This window comes from Xiphias gladius, chromosome 16 (genome assembly GCF_016859285.1).
Source record: "Xiphias gladius isolate SHS-SW01 ecotype Sanya breed wild chromosome 16, ASM1685928v1, whole genome shotgun sequence".
NCBI lineage: Eukaryota > Metazoa > Chordata > Actinopteri > Istiophoriformes > Xiphiidae > Xiphias > Xiphias gladius.
This window is the reverse complement of record NC_053415.1, coordinates 21,868,185-21,890,029: the sequence shown is the minus strand read 5'-3', so window position 1 is coordinate 21,890,029 and position 21,845 is coordinate 21,868,185. Positions and strand designations below refer to the sequence as shown.

Here is a 21,845-nt window from a genome sequence, read left to right as displayed (position 1 = left end):
CCGGTACTGGAGGGCAGGGTGGGGTGGGGTGGGCTGGGGGGTTAAAAGGATGTGGAGGGTTCTTGGGTTCATTATCAGTAAGTTCAGTTTGGGAATGAGCCAGTCTCACAGTGAGTCCACGTGGTTCATGTTATTGGATCTGTTGTGGATCTCCTCGAGGAAGTTTTCCAGCTGCTCGATGAGAACGCGCTTCTTGAACCTTTGCAAACAAACAGCAACAACAAATGTTATGGTTCATACTTTAAACACTTTGTCAGTCATCAAGTCATCAAAAGCAGCATTTTAGATGCTTTTATCATCATATTTTCTTATTTAAGCAAGAAGACGTGGGATCTTTTTGCTGGTGATCACAGCCCTAGAATACTGAACTGCTCATGCGACACAGGATCTGCAAGTGAAACACAGGTGATTGGTTTCAAGACCAGGAATCCAGGTGGTTCAGCTCGCGGCTTATTTGAGACAGCAGAAGAGGAGGGCTGGACTCGTTACCTGGCTGCCTCTTTGATGATGTTCTGGAGGAAGATGAGCCGGGTGTCCAGAGTGCCCTGGATCTGCTTCAGGAGGAGGAAGATCTTCTCATAGTCTGAAACGGAAAGAAGTGATTGAGGACGAGTCGCTTGATTATTGCTGTGTTTCCATGGCAGCAGAAGTCCTTAATCCAATTCTCTATTCAAATATAGAACATTTGTTTTCAGGCTGCAATTCATGATTATTTTCTATCTTCATTTTTTCTTTGACTGATTAAGAGCGCAAAGTAGCAAAAGAAGGCCTTTGCGAGTTTCTACAGTCCAAGGTGACGTCCGGAAATTACTCGTCGCGTCGGATTAACAGGCCAAAACCCAGAGAGATCCAAGATTTTAAAATATAGGAAAATACAGAAAAGCAGCAAATCCTCACATTTGAGAAGCTGGAACCACTGAATATTTTTGCATTTTTGCTTAATAAATTACTAAACAATTAAATTACTCTTCAAATTATTTTAGATTAAGTCTGTCTGTTGGCTGAAGCCTAGCCGATATTAGTTTATCACAGATATATTGATATCGCTGTATATGTCAGCCGATTATTCAAAAAGAAACTGCAGCGCAGAAAGATCAACGATCTGTTAAGAAATTGTACAGAAACAGTGACTTCAATAAATAGTTTTTGCACCGTAGAGCACAGACACATTTATGTTTTAACTGTAAAATGTCCCACTTACTACATATTTTAGTCACAATTTGTTAATGACCAAATTTAAGGGACTTTCTCTTAACTTACACACCCGCTGTGTTCTGATTGATGAGCTTTCATCTTTGTCAGTTTCCTTGATTAAAAGGATGTTTTTTTTTTGTTTTTTTTTAAATTTAGCAATTTATTTGTCATTATTCACATGTCTACCACTATTTGAAGCATGGGCACAGACGTATGCACAATATTCATTAGTTGCCATACAGAGAAAAATAAAAGATTTAAAAAACAAAAAAAACAGGCATCGAGTGTCACAACTTTAACTTCTTATTATGTAGACTACATCGCTACGCAACACCCAACAGCTTTCTGTTTTTGTAATGCAGATTTCTGGAGAAAAACAACTTTGTTTCAGGTCAAAACAAAGCTTGATTGCCATGGAAAAGGCTACACTTATGTGGTTTCCTCTGGCAAAATAGGATGACAACACTTTGACAGATAATGGGTCATTTTCTTCTTCTTCTTCTCTTTTTTTAACTGATAAACACAGTGTGAATAAAATAACCTTGGCACCTTGTCATAGTATGCAATTCAATACAAACACCCCTGGAGTTAACATCGAAGCTTAGAGTTTTTCTTGAGAGAAGTGATGATTCAAATCGATTGGAATTTTTGAGTTCAAGGTGTTACTGCAATTACTTAAAACTGTCAAGTACCAGCTTCCGAGTCTTCTTTACTTATTCTGTAGTCAGATATTTAATGATTACAACCATAATTCTGCCAATTCTGTCTTTAATTAGACATAGTTGTTATATGGGAAATTTGTCTTTTGTTAAATTAAAAAAAAAAAAAAAAAACCTTTTGTAGAAAAACATTCTAATATTTCTTAAAGTAAGGTATCAACTACAGTATTGTTCATCAGGTACCATATTTACACGAGTATCAAAGAATATCTATCAATACCCAGCCCTACATGTAGGCTGTTCCTTTTATTTTGTCAACCCCCCCCCATGGACCATTTTTATTCTACTTACGCCTGCCAGGTTTCCTGATCTCCTTGGTGATGAGTGCTCTCAGCTCGTTGTTGACCTTCGTCGTCTCGTTGTGAATGTGCTTCTTCAGAGCTGAAGGTGACAGGTAGCGAGGCGGCTGGTCCTCCACCAGCACGACCTCCACTCCTTCCTCGCTGCCCAGCGGCAGCTCGCCCATCTGGGGTCGCCCGTTCTCCTCTTCGTCCCTGTGCCGGAGGTCCTGAGGATCCATGGCCGTGTGATTCTCCTGGTGGTTGGCGGGCCCTGAGGGATGATCTGCCTCCGAGTCCGAGCTACTGTCTGAGCCGTAGTGGTTCTGAGTCAGGTGGTTGATGATCAAGTCTGGTTCAGGTGCTCCGTCATTCATGTCCATATCTATAAGATCAGAGAAGATAGTGGGTTTTGTTTATTCTGTTTGTTTGTTAGGTGATATTCTTGTCCAGATGAGGCTTGTCAGTCTTGGTGGAGGAATACGCGGTACTACTCAGCCCATGGAAACAGATGTATACTGTCTTTTGTGGTTTTGGAGAAGCTTTGCCAAGTTTGAGAGAGTAACTGGAGTTTGTAGAGCACACATTTATAAGACAGCATTACAAACTAGGAGAGCAGAGTCTGAAAGACATGGGCATTCATTGGGCAGGGGGGTCTAATGCCGTGTTCGCGTCATGTAGGATGGAAGGTAGAGATGGGAAAGATTCCCATGTTGTGAGTGTTCACGCCATTGGACAACTCAAGACGGTTGAATGATTTCAGAGTTGGTTGTGTGAAGGTTGAAAATAATGTGTGTGGACAATGTGGCATCATATCCATTACATTTGCTGACTTGGGGCTTCCATGTTTATTTGCTTTTCCAAGCATTTCTGTATTATTTGCACCAAGTCAGATATATCGCAGAACTCGAAAAGAAACTAGTAATTATGGTAACTCATATGACATGACTGCAGCATAACTAAAAGACATTGCTGACTTGCATTATGGGAAGTTTAGGATGCAGTGTTTTTGGAGCTTGATCGATTTTTTTAGAAACCAAAAGTCAGGAAATCTCTGGTTCTGCTGCTTCAATTACTAATCCTTTTAAAAAAAAAAAAAAAAAAAAAAAAATCTTTCCCCCAACTTTATGGAAGAGCAACACAAAACTGCCAGAGTGCTCCGAATGGCACCCTTAGTTTCTGACCACTAGTAGAACAACATCATGCAATTGTTTTTTTTTTTTTTTTTTTTATACAAGTGGTTCCACAGTTTGTTTGCCGTTTGCACACAAATGAGTATGCAAGTGACACAAACCAAAGTCCTGGCAATAGTTTCACATGATTCCATTGATCTACAGGTGGAAGTAAAGCCCCAACAAAAGCCCCCAAGAAAAGCAGCACTAACAAAGGCAAGGAAGAGAAAGACCACATCCATGTTTACTTGCTAGCAAACAACGTAGGCAAAAAAAAACAAACAAAAAAAACAACAGTAACTGCTCAATAAATTTTAGTTTTCTAAGGAAGGACATGCATTCAGCCTGTTAGTTTGACCTCAAGGATGCAATATGTTTTGGTTAGAAACTGAAACTGTTTTTAAACCAGAAAAGACCACAAGGAATCGTTACACTACACTGCGACAGAAAAGTTTAGTTTTAGAGTCAAAATTTTTTGAATTTTATGCTGAAGAAGAGTTTTCAAACAAACAGTACAAGTTTATAAAATTTAAGAAAAAATGTTTTATACATACCCATCAACATTTTAAATGTATTGTAAATTAAAAAACCTTTTTGCATACCAAACAGCTGGCAACCAAGTTTTCCCACATGCAGTTGCTGATTTTATTTATAGCTATCACTGTTGTTTATATTGTGACTTTAATCTACTGCTGATACCACTGTGAAGAGCCTAATCTGAGTGATTCAGAATATCTGTGTTAGCAGAACTGGTTTCAATTCCAAAGTCACCGAAAGTGACCAAAAGAAAAAAAAAAAAAAGATCAAATGTTTCTGAGAATTATCATTTAAGCTGAAAAGACACATAACAACGTGCGTCGTAGTTTCAATATAAATCTCACCTGCTGTGGGTCGAGGGCTGGCAGGAGGTGATACCGGAGGGGTGTAAGCCCTGCCCAGACGCAGCAGAGGCGACATGCAGCGGCGCCTCTTGGGACCTCCGCCCGGCATGTTGTTGCTGTCTCCTGGCCTCTTGCCCTTGTTCTGAGGGCCTGTCACAAACTCATCCGCCTCATCGATCATCATGCCCTGAGCAAAAAGGGGAGGAAGACGGTTAAAGTCAATTTGAATGTGTCTATAATCAGTCATTTTAATGTGGCTCTTCCTCATGAAAGAGGATCCGGGTAGGGTTGGGTATGATTCAGTGGGACTTACCTTCTTGTCCAGTTTAAAGGGGTTGCCGAATGTGTGCAGGCGTTTGGGCTGTTCAGGGTCTGCGTCTCGAAGAGGCTGAGGAGCAGCTTTGAGGAAGTCCTGGTAGTTGCCCATCTGGGCGATTGGCACGCTGTGGAGCTGGTCTGGAAAGGAGACAGGGAAATGGAAGGAGAGATCTACGTAGAGGAAGAAATCTACCATTTTTGAAGAGTACTTCATCTCCAGCTGAAAATCTTCAGTCAGTGGTTGAAGTTCTCACCGTGACATCATTTTTAACAGGCGACACACGGCACGCTTACAACCAAATAAGTGAGGGAACTAGACAGTGACTTACCCGAGTCCTGCCCTCTGAGAGTGCAGACGCTGGTGTTGAGCAGATTTCTCCTCATTCGGCTCAGCTGGTCCAGCAGATGGCTGCGAGGGATGTCGTAAGGATTCCTAAAGCTCTGAGGTTTCAGGCTCTGATGAGGACACAAGAGAGAGGGGACTGTAAAGCGAGGGATTTGAGGTTGAATTCAGCCTCCCTTCAAGTCGAGAGAGAGAGAGAGTCTTTTTCTGGTGAAATACTGTCGCAACAGAGTGGATATATAGTGAATACAGCCTTAAAGAGACAACCATCTTTCAAATGTCAGAGCACTCAAGCACCCAAATAGACTACATAAGCAGCTCAAAAACCTCGGGAGGATTGGCGGATTGAAAGCCAGGAAGGAAGGGAAAGTCTGAGCAGGACATGAATAAGTAACAGCAAATTCGAACAAGGGACTGCTCGTAAGTCAAAATCCCAGCTGTCCAAGTACATGCAGCTCAGTAACCATCAGTAAAAGACAATGTCGTTGTGTGTAATCATGACTGAATAACTTTTGCTTATAGAAGCCGTGTATCCTTAGAAAAACTTTGATTGTCATGGAAAGGGTAGACAATAATCTGACCTTGTTGATCAGTGCCAGATGAAAGCCTTGAAACTCTTTGGGGTTGAGCTCGATGGACAGAGTCGGGGCCTCTCCTGTGAGACTCTGCAGCTGCTGGATGAAGTCCCTGCGCTGGGCCAGAGATATACCTCCACCCCGCCAACGCACCTTGATGCCGGCCTCTGGCGTCGGCTTTTTACCAATCAAGGCAATCAGGCGGTCGTACTCGATTTTTGACTGGAAGCATGAAAAAATTTGATTTATTTAAAGTTACATTCTGCTTGTCAGTGCTAAATGGGGGGGGGACGCAAAGTAAAGCGCTACTGATTCAAATGGGTCTTTCAATATGGGTGTCAATACACTAACAGAGTTTCTTTACCAATAACAATGTAAATTGTTTCCCGATTATCAAAACCAGAGAAACATGCTAAATGTACTAAAGAGTAAGTAAACAAGACTATAAATCTAACAAAGCCTTTTGGTATTTGAGAGATTAACACACTGTACTAAAAACACGATTTAGTGTGTACTTCTTTTGAACATAAACTAAAAACAGATCTTCTCTGCGGTATGTGCCCAAACATGAAAAGACACAAAAGTCCAACAACATACCTGCTGACTGAGCTTCTTCAGGTAGGAGACCACGCTGTAGCTCAGGCCATACTCCATGTTTTCAGCCAGCAGGTTTGGTGCTCCCATGATTCTCAGAGCTTTCCTCAAAGACTGCGGAAAGAACACAGTAATAAGACCAGCGCAGCATCTTTCGTGCTTTTAGTGTGTTAAACAAAAGAAACAACTTCAAAGAGATGAAGAGTAATGCCAAGTGCACTTACCCCAATATAATATGGAGGCATGGTCTTCAGGTAGTTCTCAAAGGACTGCCGCCACTTGATGGTTGGCTTGAACTTGTGCACTTTGATCAAGTCATCTGCAAAAAGGGAGCAAAAAACAATATGAATATACACAAATTTTAACGACACACTAGGAGAAATGATGGCAAAGGCACACATGCAGAGAGACAGACTGAAAATGAGAGAGAACAGACCCATCAGTCTTACCCAGAAGTGGCAGAAGCACGGGGTAGTTGTAGGGCATCACAAATAAGTTGACACAGTTGAGAGCTGTGCTGGCCTTTAAGTAGCCAAAGGGTTGGCCCAGATCGCTGTACTTGGCACTGTTACATACAAACACCTAAAAGACAGAGAAAAATCAGCAAAAAAAAAAACAACCCAGCAAATAGAAACAACCTGGAGAAGTGTGGGTTAAAATGTTTTTTGTTAGGTATCCTCTCATGTTAGCTGCTCCCACAAGCTGCTGTTCAATTCCTTTTGACATGTCTGCAGTTTATAGTGGGATATCTGCATCCACATCAATCAATAATGTCATTACCAGTCGGCAACTTGTTACCAAAAAGTATAACCAAAAAGTATGACCTCTCTCTTAAAAGAGAAATGTGCACTTAAAATGCTCCCTCCATTAAGCTAATGTTTTCACCTCATCTAACCTCTGTCAGACACACAATATGGCTGACTAGCACAAAGCCTATGCTAACTGTGAACTTGTCACTGTAATAGTAATGGGGAAATGTTAACATTCTTGTATTTAAACAGTCTGCATGTATGGAGGGCAGACAAAAGACTTGTAATGCTCATTACAGGCCAGAAAACAAAAAAAGACGTTAGCATGTCAACTTACATACAGCTGGCACGGGAACACTTAGCATGTTAGCATGCTAACGTTTAGCATTAATCTCAGAGCAAAGCTCAATGCTTAAGGAAATTTGATCGATAGTTTAGAGGTATCCTGTCGTGAACGTACATGTTTTACAGTTTGAAAATGGCAGCCTGTTAGTGGTGCTAGATGAAATGACACGGGATCACGACAGCCATTAGGATTTATCCTCTGGGAACCGTAAAATTTTATGATAATTCGGTCAGTCATGGTTGAGATTGTTCACTCTGAACCAAGGTCCAATTTGATCTGATTTCACTTTACTATCACAATATTTTTTTGAATTTTGTCTTACACCAACTAACATTGGCATCAGTTAAAATACAAAAACCTCTTGTAAGAGGATTTGAATTCTGAAGTAACTTAATCACAATTGCAAACACTTTAATTTACATACAGTAACATTACATACGGTTGCAACGACGGGAAGAGACAATATGTTCAGGTTGTTGACATATACTGCAAACAAACATGACCCACATTTGAAGCAGTGTTTCTAAAGGTCAAAACCTGAAATCTGTAACTTCCTTTGTATTATCTTCGTCAAACCACAGCAAATATCGCAAAACATCTAATACTGTATTTATTACATCGCTGTTAGTATTCAAGTATGTATCACAAGTAATTTATCATCAAACCACCAGGCAAATTGAACGCAAATAATATTGCATCATACCGTGTTTTACCACATTCCTTTAAATTACTGGACTATGAGAACGATTTAGTAATTAAAAACATAATGGATTCTAGCTTTAACTCTGAAGTCCTGTCTCAAAAAGCATTTGTTCATGTACGTGTGTGTTTGTGACAATGCTGTACCTGCCAGCAGGTGTGTGGGGACTTCCTCTCCAAAATGTACTGTGTGAGAGGCGAAGGCTCCAGCTCATACTTGTCGAAGGGCACCTTGTCTATCACCATGGGCTCAGCGTCCAGACAGGAGAAACGTACGTGGGGGTGGGCTGAACGAGGGGGCTGGGTGGGGCACAGAGAGTGAGAGGTAGACACCGTTATAGTACATGTGCAAACAGATTAACAATAACACTGCACTTCCTGGAAAAAGTACAGCATCTCTGTAAAACTAAACATCTAAGGAATACGGATAATTTAAGTTTTGTATAATTTGAGGATTATTCTAATGGTGCTCTGGGTAATGAGACAAATTGTCAGATAAATGTCCAAGATATGAATGCAAGAAATTCAAGCAAGGTCTTATGAACGGTGCATGGCCAAACAATAAAACACTATACTTTGATTTAGTTTTGCTGATTCCTCCACAAGTTTTCTTACCAGTGTGGGGGAGTTCTGGTCTGGCCAGAAGGCCTCGGGGATGGGCCAGTGTCCGATGGGAACACCAGTTTTAGGGTTGGGCCGCACGTAGATCAGCTTGTGACAGCAATGCCAAGGCTGCGGACCAGACTTCAGGACCTCAGCTGGAGTGTCTGTAGAGGAACGTACAGGGGAGGATTACTTTACAGGGGTAAAACTAGAATTACCGCCTCGCAGTTGTATGCCTCCAAAAACCAGTCAAGCTGCAGTTTACATCCATATCAGTCCGGAGTCATAATAGATGTAGTGAAGACTTTGAAGGAAATAAATAAATGGTGTATTTTGTCATAATTAGAGTATGAATTCTTCGAGTTCAAAAAAAACAACAAAAACATGTTTTGTGTGGTCACAGTGACCTTGACCTCTGACCACCAAAATCTAATCAGTTCATCCTTGAGTCCAAGTGAATGTTTATGCCAAATCTGAAGAAATTTCCCTCAAGGTGATCCTGAGACATTTTTTTCATGAGACTGGGACAGACGTACTGACGGACAACGGGAAAACACAATGCCTCCCGCGACAGCTGCCGCCGGCGCAGAGGGAAAAAACAACCAACAGCAGCCCAGAGAAGAAGGTGTTTGTGAGGTAGAAAATGAAAACAAAATGGTTTTGATAAACTGAAACAGTGTGTAGGCAGTTAAAATACGAAGGTGGGGGTTTTAACAGTGACCTCCACCAGCTGTTTACGAAAAACAGTGAAAAGAGGATAAAAAAAAAAAAAGACAGCAAGTGGGAGAGAGCAAGGAGCTTCTCTACTAATCAAACAGATGCGGTGCAGAAGTTGTCAGCAAGGTCTTTTAGAAATAAAGTCAGGAGTGAATTTCATTTAGACAAACAGAAGTGTCTCTTACCCTCTAGTGGAGGAGGGTCGGGCCCTGTCTTCTCAAAATTTATCACCACTCCGCTCTGAATTTTTTGCACCAAAGACTCCAGACACTGATTCAACATACGCTGAGAGAACACGCTGTAAGAACGTCCTGCAAAACACAGACACACACACACACACACACGTATATACAGTAAGTATAAAGCTGGAAGATATGAATAAGTTCAACACAGTGATCTAGGGTTGGATTCAGTAGCTTTTAATTGAACATGAGTTAAACATTGTGTACACTTGTCAAATGTGGCTCCTTTCAAAACTATTTTTTTTTTTTTTTAGTGTTCATCAGTTTTAAACGCTGCATTAATTTGAGTCAAATTTTCTGATGAGTGTTAATGTAATATTCCTTCTCTTTTTAGCTCTGCCAACACCTGAGAGAAATATCTGGCTCTTCAGCTGCTAAATGCTCACCTTTTTTTCCCCCAGCTAGTCTTTTTTTTTTTTTCTGTCGGTGTCTTGATGCTGAACTTGTTTGCCGAAATCAGCTGCCTGCTGCTGCTGCAGTGGACTTAGGACTGAATCACACAGTGTTTTATGAGCCATAAAAACAAAATAATGAGCTACAAGAGGCTGAAAGACTCCGTGGTGATGAGGGGAACTACAGAGATGGGTGATAATTCTCTGTGCGCTTTTTGTCACAATTAGCAATCACTTTCACATTACACATAGTCAGTGTACTTACATTTAATTTTATCCACACTTAATATAGAAAATATTTATTAGTGCAGCTTTAAGTAACAAAAAGTTACAAATTCCTTCAAATTTAAGAACTAAAACTCAAACTGTCTGATTGAAATTCAGTTGAATGATCAGGCACTGGTTTTTACAATTCCAAGATTGATCTATTTTCAGTGAATATGGGTACATTTGATTTAAATGTTCTTTGTTGACTGTGGTTACTGCACAATGAGTAAAATGTTTACAATGCGGAAACTGAGTTATTACTGCATGCACAAAAAGGTTATTTTGGCGAAAAAGTACCGTGTATGATAGCTACGTTTACTTGTGGAATCAAAACAAATTTAAGTTTGAAGGATACATTCTGAGAAGCGCTTTGACATGTCTCTTGGAAATTATCGGATGTATCAGAATCTCAGAAAAATCAATACAACCCACAATCAATCGAATCAGGACCTTATGACAAAGATCAGTGCCAATTTCCAGCCCCATTATTTAGATAGGTAACGATCCGGATGTTCGGCACATTTCTTTTCTTATGAGACAGGGTAAAGGATTCGAGTCCCAAAGCTTAACGAATCCAAGTATTTTATCATCTTAAAACCAGATCCAAAATGGTGCCAGGCGTCAGAAGTCAAACATACAGTAAGTACAAATCTATAACCCATGCTGAGAATATTCCTGAATTAAAGCACGTGATACTATTTAAACGCAGAGTGCTCTTAGTTTCATTTAAAATACTGTAGTGCTCTCTACTTAACAGTGTGCTTATCTTTATGGGATTGTATGACTCTTTACACAGTGGATGCAAAAAGGTACATTTGCATGAATGGTAGCTCCAAAGCTCTGAATCTGCTACAGTTTATTCATCACAGCATCAGTCACAGGACAGTAAAGGTCACACGAGTATGCACCGTGAATCAGACACACTGTCTTACACAGCTACAACTGATTAGTCTAATTCAGCCTTGTGGCCATTTGCTGCCTCCAACTTCACCTCTATTGACCTTGTTATGCACCCATTCACTCACTCATTTCAAAAGGCCGTGGCTTTGTGTCAGGTCTGCCATCAGCAGTAATGGACAGGCAGCATGTACTGTAGACTGTCCGTGACAATGGAGCTGTGTCATGTTCTGCATTCAGCACCACTGACTGCTACACAGAGCTTTGGTGTGCTCTGTTCTATGTTTGTTAATCTTAACCTGCCATCAGCATCATTCTAGTCTGTTCGTCCTGCTAGCTGCTTCCACAACCGGGCAGCATGAGGACTGGAGACAAGAGGGATAAAAATCTACTTCTATAAGTGGATTTTCTTTAAAACTGGTAGGTAGGCAGCCAGGGTTTGGTTTTTTTTTTTGTTTTTTTTTTTTTTTTACATCCGAGGGGATTACAGATCGAATTCACTGGCCTGAAAATATGTGAGAGGGCCTGTGATTGGGACAAAGATAGTTTCAATCCTGGACCAGGTGGGAAAATCTGGGCTTTCTAACCTTAGTCAACAAATACTGCTGAAGTGCACTTGAGCAAAGCCCTTAACCATCCCCACAACAGCTCCAGCGGAGTTGCACACTGGTTAAAACAAGAGCATGCTGTGCTTGTACTGGGTTGTTCAGCTCCTACTAGCAAACTTGTAAACACAAGTCACTCCGAATGTTGAGCAAGACGGAGCTGAGACAGAGCTCCGAGCTGTCCCTCGCTGAAGTGAAAACAGAACAGCTGCCAAGGCAATCTTTATCTCTAATCACCAAGTTTTTTCCTTAAAAACAGAAAAAAAAAAAAAAGACTCATTATTATCCCCTTTCTTTGTACTGAAAGAGATGATTCATCAGCTGTGCTATGGAATGCATTTAACAAATAGCTATTTTGATCTAGTGTTATAAATACTTTGAGCCTGTCCCAGCATGTTCCACAGGGCTCTGTTGTAGAAATTAGGCCCGTGTCACTCCCAGGAGGAATATGTCTATGATGCTTTTCCAAAATAAAATTATTATGGGATCTACATTCAGTTGGCAGTTTATTAGGTACACCTAGCTGTAACGAATGCAGTCTAGTGTAACAGTCCTACAAGAAGTCCTCCCTTCGTGAAGGTTAAAATGTTTTATTTATTTAAGGATTTTTTCAGCAGTTTTTATTTAAAATGTTTTGATTTGAGGGTGTTGATTCAACTGTATGATCATTTTTGGCGGTTGTAGTTTGTGGTGGAGTTTCTGTAATTTAGCCTACCCTCATTGATAAAAAAAAAAACACCTCTCTGTATAATGCAATACGTTGCGGTGTTTAACTGTGATGTATTTACATTGACCAACTGTCAATGCTTGAAAATGAAGGTAAAAATGACCCTGTAGTTTTAACTTTTATTTCTCCTGCAGATTACATTTACATCTACTTTATTAATAATTTATAAATGCTGCAGACACAAAGGACTCTAAATTAAATATGTAAATTAAGAAAATTGTTTTTCTTATTTTCTGGACTGTTTGTAGTATTTAAAAATTCATGGGCTACATGCTGGATCTGGTTTACATCAATTTATTGCGTCTTCTAAGCCTATGTGGGCTAGGCATATTTGCCTTTATGATACAATAAGAAAAAAAAAAAAACAAAAAAAAAAAAAAAAAAAAAACTTTGTTATCATCACCAACATATATTCCTCTTTGTTTGGAGACACTAAACTAACAAACAACTTTACTGCTGCACAATCACAAAGTCTGGAGACTTGTAAGAGAAAGTATGGTCAAAATTGTTGCAGCAGAGGCAGAGATATCCTATGGGTCAAGCACCAAAAACACTGGATCCTGCAGTTTCCAAAATGCAACTCAGTGGCATCTTTCAATAAACCTTCTCCGTCTGTTAAATGCCTGTCCTTTCAAACTCAATTCTCCCAGTTTATAATTTAAAATATTTGAAGTCTAAAGCCTAACCCTAACCTTGATATTTTCTCAGCCGTGACAATACTCCAGAGCTACAGAAGTCATAAGTGTTTTCACAGGCTGAGTAGTATTCCTGATAACAAGTACACTGACCTTTAAAAATAGTTAAGTGCCCCTTTAAGCAATAAACTCTAAAAAACTAAAACAAAAAAACGCATATTCTACATAAACCACACCAGCAGTCTGCCTACCTCCAGTGACCTCACACATGGGGGTGATGGGAGAATCGTCAGGGGGGACGCCTCCAAGGGGTTCGGGCTCCACCGAGGCGTTGCCAGGGATCCGCAGCACCAGGGCGAAGAGACGCTGGTCCCAGCGGAAGGGCTCCTTAGTCAGCTCACTGCCTGGCAGTGGGGTGGTCAGAGGCAGATGGAGCTGGACGGTGTAGGAGGAGACAATGACACTGTCAATGGCAGAGAAACCATGGATCATAACTTGAGACGATGTGAGAGTGCCGGTTAGGGTTGGACAATATGATGATACACAGTATGTATACACCAAGAGACGAGAGAAATTTGTCTCTTTATTCCCGAATTACTTTTCTCTTTAATATCATTGGCTGTTTTTGTCGCTAACATGATCGACCCCCCCACACACACACACTCACACACACACACTCACACTTTCTTTTCAGACATTTCTTAGGCAGACCAGGCTTTTAAATAACTATCAGGAGAGCTGCAATTCAAGTCAACCCTCCCCACCAAACGTCACTTGTTAACTTGTGCCCAGTCTGAACAGGCACAAGCCTGGAATTATCACTGGAGCCATAAATTAGACTGTGGCTGCGGAATCAATTTAATTGCATGCGTCTGACCTCCACAAGTTTACCTTCTCGGGCTACAAAACTGACTACACGACTTAATGGAGTTCTCTCCATCTCACAGGGAACGGCATCAGAAATATTCAACATGGATGGTAGATGGAGAGGAGATGAAAAATTACAGAGTGAAGAGCAGAAATAAATGAATAATTTAAGGTAGAGTGAGTAGAGGGAGTTACTGAGTCACTGAGAGGACAGCTTTAATCCGACTAGCAGACCACAGAGGAATCATCGTGGTTACAGCCCTTCAAAGGCAACACTACATGCTCACACAACCGACCTTTGTAGCTGTACTTCTGTATCATAATTAAAGTTAAAGATACTCGTCAATTATTGATTGACCGAAAAATTAAGCTGTAATTGCTTTGATAATCAATTGACCAACAAAAAATTTTGAAAAACTGATCAATTGTTCAGGCCATTTTAGCAAGAAAAAAAAATATCAAATATTTGCTGTTTCTAGCTTCTCAAATTTGAATTTCACTGTTCAATTTAGAATCTTTAGGTTTTACTGGTGGTCAGACAAAATCATCAATTTTCAAACACCTCATTGGGCTCTTGGAAACTACAATAAGCCTTTTTACACTGTGTCCCAAAATTTTAAAGACCATGGGATTCATCGGTAAAGCAAAACATAGGCGGAATAGTCAATGCCAAAAATAATTGTTAATTATTTTAGAAAAAAATGCCAAAAATTCACTGGTTGTGACATCTCAAATGTGCATGTGTGCTGTTTTTTTTGGTCTGTGATTTTAAATTGAAGATTTCTGCCCGTTTTGACTGTTGGTCAAGTGAAACAAGCAACACATATGTATCAACTTGGGCTTTTTGGAAACTGCAAGAGGCATTTTAACTTTTCTGCTGACACTTCACAGATCAATGTTGGAGCAATTCATCAAGAAAATAATTGATATGAATCATTTTTTTTGTTGCAGCCCAAATCCTGTGGGGGACTCAAAGGCTAAGACTAAAAAGCATTACAGTTTCAGTATCACTCATCTAAGGTAGAGATGTTTAACTAAGTGGTAGCTGACAGTAAGAAAGGTAAGATGATGCTGTGGGGCTGTTGTGTTTCAGTCATGGGATGATTCTAATTTTAACATACTTCATAAGAGCAGTGGCTCTGTGAATCTGAATCAAACTTTAGCCTCAGTGACAGAGCAGGAAAGGGTTTGATGCTTGTGTTAAAGTGAACTTTGTGGGATCAGACAGGCTCTTGAGTTGTCCTCCAACCAAGCAGGAAGCACTCCTGAATGGCTGGGACCTCTCGTCTCTTTGGAGATGTTGGCTGACCTCGTCTTGGACTCCGCCGCTGCTTGTCAACTTGTTGCCGTCGGTGATAGCGATTATGATGGCGGGTTCGAGGAAAAAGGGATTCCTTCCCTGCGAAGAGAAATTAAAAAAAAAAAAAAAAAAAAAAAAATAGATTTCACAATTAATTTTAAAAACTAAACCATGAGACCAGACAAAAGCAAATTGTCATATTAAAAAGAGTTAAATGCATTTATGCTAAATGCTAAATTCCTACTGGAATTTAGCACCTGTATATTTATAGCACTTAAACATCTGCGGCACAAATGAGCACATTTTAACTCTCCTTACATAGATCACTTACAGAGGATCTCTTTTAAATGACTTTGAGAAAGAGAGACCCTTAAATTGAGGGAATAGTAAATACAAAACAGGAAACGTACAGTCTTTAGTACAGAGTGACTATATCCACACCTCTGAGGCAAGTTTTAGTGTGTATCTGCAGCATACATTCACTCTATCCTGCACGATGGCAGAGTATATTACCTGAGGATCTATATGAAACCTCTTTTCTGCTAGGCCCTACAATATTTCACGACATCAGCACTCCAGACTGATAAAATGAAACTGGAGCAGCACTGCATCTATCACTATACCTCAGCCCCGGGGGGATCTGAACAGAGGCCACAGAAAAACTTGGCGAGTTAACCTCAACACAGCCCGACAAGTCCTGTCAGCAAACGGTCAGCACGCTGGCCCTCGCCGCAGAGTCGTACAGACTTCATAAAGGTGATCCTGTTCTGACAGCGCTGCAGTTACTAGTGGATGTGGATCCGCTCGGTTTGAACTCTACCTGTAGGCTGTGGTTTCTGCTGAATGATGGATTTGTCCGGTTACACAAACAGCCCAAAAGTAAACAGAGCAGGATACTACCAAGATCCACAGTGCTGTAGGTATCCATGACAACCTGGATATTTTTTTTTTTTCCCCTCTCTCTCTCCAAAATCCCTTTATGATATTGGGCACTTTCTTAGCATGCTAATGAGTAGGAGAAGAACTTAACTCGCCAGACGAGTGATGATTTCATCCATGTCACATTAGCTCACTTAGCTTTTACTGTTGCTATGCAATTAGGTGCTCGTCATAACATGGCTTAAAAAAAAAAAAAAAAGGCAAATACAGCGATTAAAATTAGATTTTGGGACATTGCATCATTCCGTATTGACAATGCAGAATCAGCCAGCTCTGCTCCTTTATTCTTGTCCACTGCAGTCTGGAACGTCAGTGTATTGTCATGTGTAGCGCTGGATCAATAAGGTCAAGTAACTGTTCGGTCGGTCGGCAGGAAAATGATCACCAACTACTTTGATAACTGATTAATCGTTTAAGTCACATTTTAAGCAAAAAATGTCAAACATCAGCTGGTTTTAGATACTCAAATGCGGTGATTTTCTTCTTCTTCTTTGTCTCATGGGATAGTCAACTGAATAACTTTAGATTTTAGGTTATTTCACAGACAAAAACAAGCCATTTGATGACATCACCTTGAGCTTAAGGGAACTGCAATGGGCGTTTTTTCCCCCCCCACTATTTTCTGACACGTTACAGGCCATATAATCAATTGACTCAATAAAAATTGACCAGTACATTAATCGATAATGAAAATCATTAACTGGAGCCTTAATCACGTGTAGATCTGTCTATGTAGTCGGCTACGGCCGAATCCATCTGAAGCAGCAGGAACTCTGGTCTGCTAACACAATGCTAGACTGATGGACATCCATTACAGCCTTGTTTATCACCCCTGCTGAAAATTTGACTTATGGCCAAACATCAACGGTCATATCATTTCCTCGCTCTCATCCTTTCTTGTCCTTTTTCTTCTGCTCTTTCATTGCTCTCTTAATTAAACTGATCAGTGTCATGATTACCCACTGGCTGGCACCCTCTCTTCCTCCTTACCCCTCTTCATCTCCTAGGGGAGAGTCATCTCAGATGCCTGGCAACCTGGAGGGCCCTTTGTTACTGTAGAAAGAAGCACTCCAGGGCAATATTAACTCCCCCACAGGCTTACTTTCCTTTGTCTTCTCCCTCCCTAGCTCTCTACCCCATTGAACATCTTATACCTTCAGCACTTAGGAATATGAAGATGAAAATTCAGTGTCCACTTTTTTTATATGACTTAAAGTGGAATGACAAGCAGAGGATGTTGAGTATTTATACAGGTCATTTCAAACGCAATGCCAACAAAAGACAAGGTACTGCGTCACTTTGGTTTGGCTTTGATTTACAGCTGTTGAATCAAACAGAGTTAAAAAACATACAACAGAAAGTGTATAGTAGTGATCAAAGTGCTGATGAAACCTTTGTTGGTTTTGACTGCTCAAAGAAAAATAACTGGAGGTCAAAAAGGCTCAGCCTGGCTGCTTTCCTGCTCGTAAACTTGAAAATGAGTTTCAGATCATTTTGTTTAGGTTCAGAGGAAATTTGGTTTATCACTAATATCATCTGCACACCATGGGTTTCCCAGTATCAATTTTAGTGTAAACATGGCTTTTACTTTCAAACAGTCAACCACACAGTCTGTTCATAAACAAAAATTTTTATGTAGAAGCGCACTTGTTCCACTTCCCTTGAAATATCTTTTCTAGCACATTGTTTATGCTTCACTTAAAAAGGAAACAAAAATAGTAACAACACAAAATATGACAACGGCTCACAGGAGGTGTGGTGCACCAGTGTTGTACTAAAACAATTAGTCAATTAATCAATTCGTCAATAGACTGAAAATTATTCAACAAAAATGTTGATAAACTGATTAACTCTTTTATCAGCAAAAATGCCAAACAATAGTATCCAGCTTGGTTTATATGAATGTAAACTGAACATCTTTGGGTTTAGACTGTTGGTTGGACATAATAAGCAATGTGAAGACATCTATTTAGGCTATGGGAAACTGTGATAGGCATTTTCTATGATTGAATATTTCATGATTAATTGCTTTTAAAAATAAAGACAGATAATAATAAAAATAATTGTCAGACGCAGCCCGTTAACAATGGTCATTATAACGCTTCTTTTCTAAAACATACTAGATACTGGTAATTACAACATCGGCTATGATATCAAAGTCAAATTGTGGATACAGGGGAGTGTACCCTCTACTCTGAAAGGGATCTTCTTCCAGTTGTGAGAATGCACGGCAGAGAGTACTGGCCATTAAATTACAATCACTGTCAAATCAATGTGTCATTAGAGGTCACCGGTAACCAATGCAGGACACAGTAACCTTGTGCTCTGCATATTCAGTTTGTCTTCACTGACGTGTGTGTGTGTGTGTGTGTGTGTGTGTCTGTCTGTCTCTCCATATCGTATGTGCCAGCCTGACAGCAGGGTTAGTATTTGACATTCAAATTCCCCAAGTGTGCCTGACATACATTATGTATGGTGTATGTATGCATTACTATGGATGATAGGGATCTTATATTTGTTACTCTGGAAATTCTAGTTAAACTTTCATTATTGCTCCCATGCTCCCGACTTACTTCCAGATTCTGTATCAACCACAAGTGTGCAGACTCTCCTAGCAGTCAAGCCGGGTATGGACTAGACTTTTAAGCTCGGTAATAAGGACTGTTCTGTTTCTCCGGCTGAAAACTGCACATTAATTTTCCAAACACTGGACAGATGACAAGAAAGAGGACACTACACGGTAAAGGGCGTGATGAAAGAAGACCGTCATGTGTTGCAGATAGGTCACAAGGCTTATGTGAGTAGCACTCTAAAATTACAAGCACAAATCGCACAATTTTGATCTGTTATACCTCATCTCACACAGCCTCACTTTCAACAACTACCTCCCTAAACTGGAAATTTGACCACAGAGACTAAACTGGTGATGTCATTAGGCAGCCCTTTCTGGATCTGGACCAGTTACACTGAATTAGTTACAGACTTTGTGGGCTAAACGAATATTTGTTGTAGGCTTCCAGCTGTGAATCAGGCCCACTCTGCTGTTCAGCTGGAGATGAGACTTGTCTCAAATTCACAAATTAAAACTGAGTTGTGCAATATAAAGACAATAACATCTGTAAAGTCCAGTTTAAAGTTAATTTCTTTTTTGACCTACTCTACCGGTCTCACATTGCAAAGCTTTTCCATGAATCTCCCAACATTAATGATCTTGTTAACAAAATAACTCGATGACTTTCTTGTGAAATAATCCTTATGGTTGTTGCAAAGTTGGTAGGAAAATGAAATTTATCCCAGTTGCAGAACTTTACACTATCCCAATCTCTGCATAAGTAGAACAACAGACATTCCAGTAAAATGTAAAAAAAAATGTCTTTTTCACAAAAAGCTTGAGAACATGCTTATCGAAGCACAAAAAGCCAGGGACTTTAAACTTAAATTGTCATAGAGACAATTCAAATGTTCTCTAGCAAGCTAGAAAATACACAAGCATTTAAACCAGTTAATGACTGGTTTAAATGTTCAGTTTGTGTTTAAACTATTATCAGGAAGCACTGATTCAACTTCATAATCATTTTGAAAATGGGACTGACGATGAGGCGTTTTGAATATTTTGTCCAGCACATACACGTTAATGAGGGTAGACTAAATATTAGAGACACCTCTCTGTATAATGCAATACAACCTCCACATTTGCCGTTAAGTTGCAACATTTCGCTAAAACTGTTTCAACAAAAATCAACATTATAAGCCTGATTAAAAAGTAGGATTTAAAGCAGATATGTTGCATTTGAGTGCATTAGTTTTAGCTATATCTGTGCAGACTTCATTAACCGTTAATCCCTACAAGGCTCTACGAGACCCTCAGATTTTAAATACATCATGCACTTCTGGGCCTTAATATTTCAAAGCTAATATGTAATCTCTCAACAACTAAAAACTGTCAGCATAAAGATATCCATAACTTAAGAGCACAAATCAAAGGCTGAACTCAGTGGTGAAATCAACAACGGATACTAACAATAAGTTGTTCCTGTTTTCTTTTGGTTTTTTTTTTTCTTGTTTCTGTTATGCTTGTGTCTTGAGCACATGACTGAAAGTGTGTGGGGTCACAGTATGCAGGTGGTTGATGCTTTAAGACTGGGGATAGGGGAGGGGTGGGGGTGGGTGAAGGGGGTCTGTGGGGGCATACAGCACCTTGCCATAGCACTTTCTAAACCCTGATTTCCTCTCTGGCCTCTTCAGTGCTACATACCTGTCCATAGTTGTCTATCCCAGTCACTAATCTATTGAGATTGAGTAAATCAAAAGCGGTCCTCAAGGACTGGCCAATAGTTGTGAGTCCAGTTGCTTGGAGGTTCCTCAGCTCTGTCATGAATGTGGCATGGCTCTCTTTCCATCCAGCCTTAAAACAAAAACAAAAACAAAAACAAAAACATTTGGTTAATAACATGCATGAAGATAGATAACTACCCCACTGTTGGGAATAAAAGGCAACTTCTACAGAAGTCAATGGTTAACTTGAGTGTTTTTATTGAGATTCCGAACTGATAAACATTTATATAGGTCGCTTCCTCTCTCTTTTCCCATGCCAATAAATTTGACAGCACAGCAGCCAAGACCTTGGTCTGTTTCTGCCAGGCTAGTGCGACCAGCCCGGGGTCATAAATAACAAAGTGGAAAAGTCGCCATGTGCGCCGTGACAATTTGGTCTAAACAATTAAAGTAGGCTAGTCTGTCACCCCCTCCCCTCGCCCCCCCTCCGCCGCTCCCCCCCCGCCCCAAAAGATATCACCTCGCTGTATAAATAACACCCAGAGTTCCTTGCTGCTCACACTGAAACAAAATGTCGGCCATGTTTTAAAAGGGGTATGAAAGCTCCTCCTGAAGATTTTCTCTACACAATTGATGTAGCGATCACAACGTGGTGGAGCGATGGAAGGACAGTCAATCTGCGCAATGTAAAGCTGGACATGACCCGAAAACAAACTCTACCTTTATCCCGAAGGGAACGTCTTCAAAATTTACCAACATATACCGGTCCCCTCGGCTCGCCGGATCTCTCCCTCTGAGCTGTGGAAATAGTAGAGAATTATTTACGGTTATCGAGAGATCAGGTTTGACAGGCGAGCTTTGCAACAGTACAATGATGATCTGGGGATCTCCCAGTATTAATGTGTCCCGTGGTTACAGTACCTTCATAAAAGTCTCAACAGCGCCTTTTGCTATGTCCAGATAGGTAGTGCCCAGATGGGTGCGCTGGTTCATTGAAGCGGACGTGTCTATCAGAAAAAGTAAAACGGGCATTGTGATGGTAATGACACGTTCTGCATGGACTTGGTGTCAGTACAACCGGCCAAAACGCAAAAAAATCTTTTGTTCTCCTGCCGCCTGTATCACCTCTCAGCTAGCTAGCTAGCTGGCTAACTGTCTGTCTCACACATTCTTTCAAAAAAGTGTAAGAATAGTGAGTGTAGAAGCCCTTTCCGGGCAAACTAAACTAAAAACCTCAAACCCTAGGGGCAGGTTATTGATTCACGAGGGATTTTGATAATTTTTACAATATTTTGCAAATATTCCTAAGTTTCATAGTAACAAAGTTCCCCCTCACAGAGAGTCCCTGCTTCTCCCTACACTGAATGCGCTGTGTCTTGTCCACAGCTTTTAACCTAAGCTCCGCGCCTGACCCCGCCCCCCAAGCGGTCTTTTGGCGTCACATGTGAGAATGCTCGCCGCTCATTGGCCGTCTGAAGGCGCTCATTACCATATCCAAATAAGGCCAAAGC

General features: G+C 40.5%; 1 protein-coding gene across 1 annotated transcript; it reads right to left on the bottom strand.

Annotated features, from left to right (window-relative positions):
- Nucleotides 1–21,684, bottom strand: ints6 (integrator complex subunit 6). Its single transcript, XM_040148425.1, has 18 exons — nt 21,256–21,684; nt 21,055–21,132; nt 20,315–20,464; nt 15,130–15,219; nt 13,205–13,388; nt 9,374–9,499; nt 8,484–8,635; nt 8,016–8,168; nt 6,524–6,656; nt 6,299–6,393; nt 6,078–6,188; nt 5,487–5,702; nt 4,892–5,018; nt 4,558–4,700; nt 4,245–4,431; nt 2,205–2,576; nt 490–583; nt 1–199 (listed from the first exon to the last, which is right to left on the bottom strand). Exons 1-18 carry the CDS (start codon nt 21,364–21,366, stop codon nt 106–108), a joined length of 2,616 nt encoding a protein of 871 aa, XP_040004359.1. The 5' UTR covers nt 21,367–21,684; the 3' UTR covers nt 1–105.
- Between the last annotated feature and the right edge of the window lie 161 nt (nt 21,685–21,845).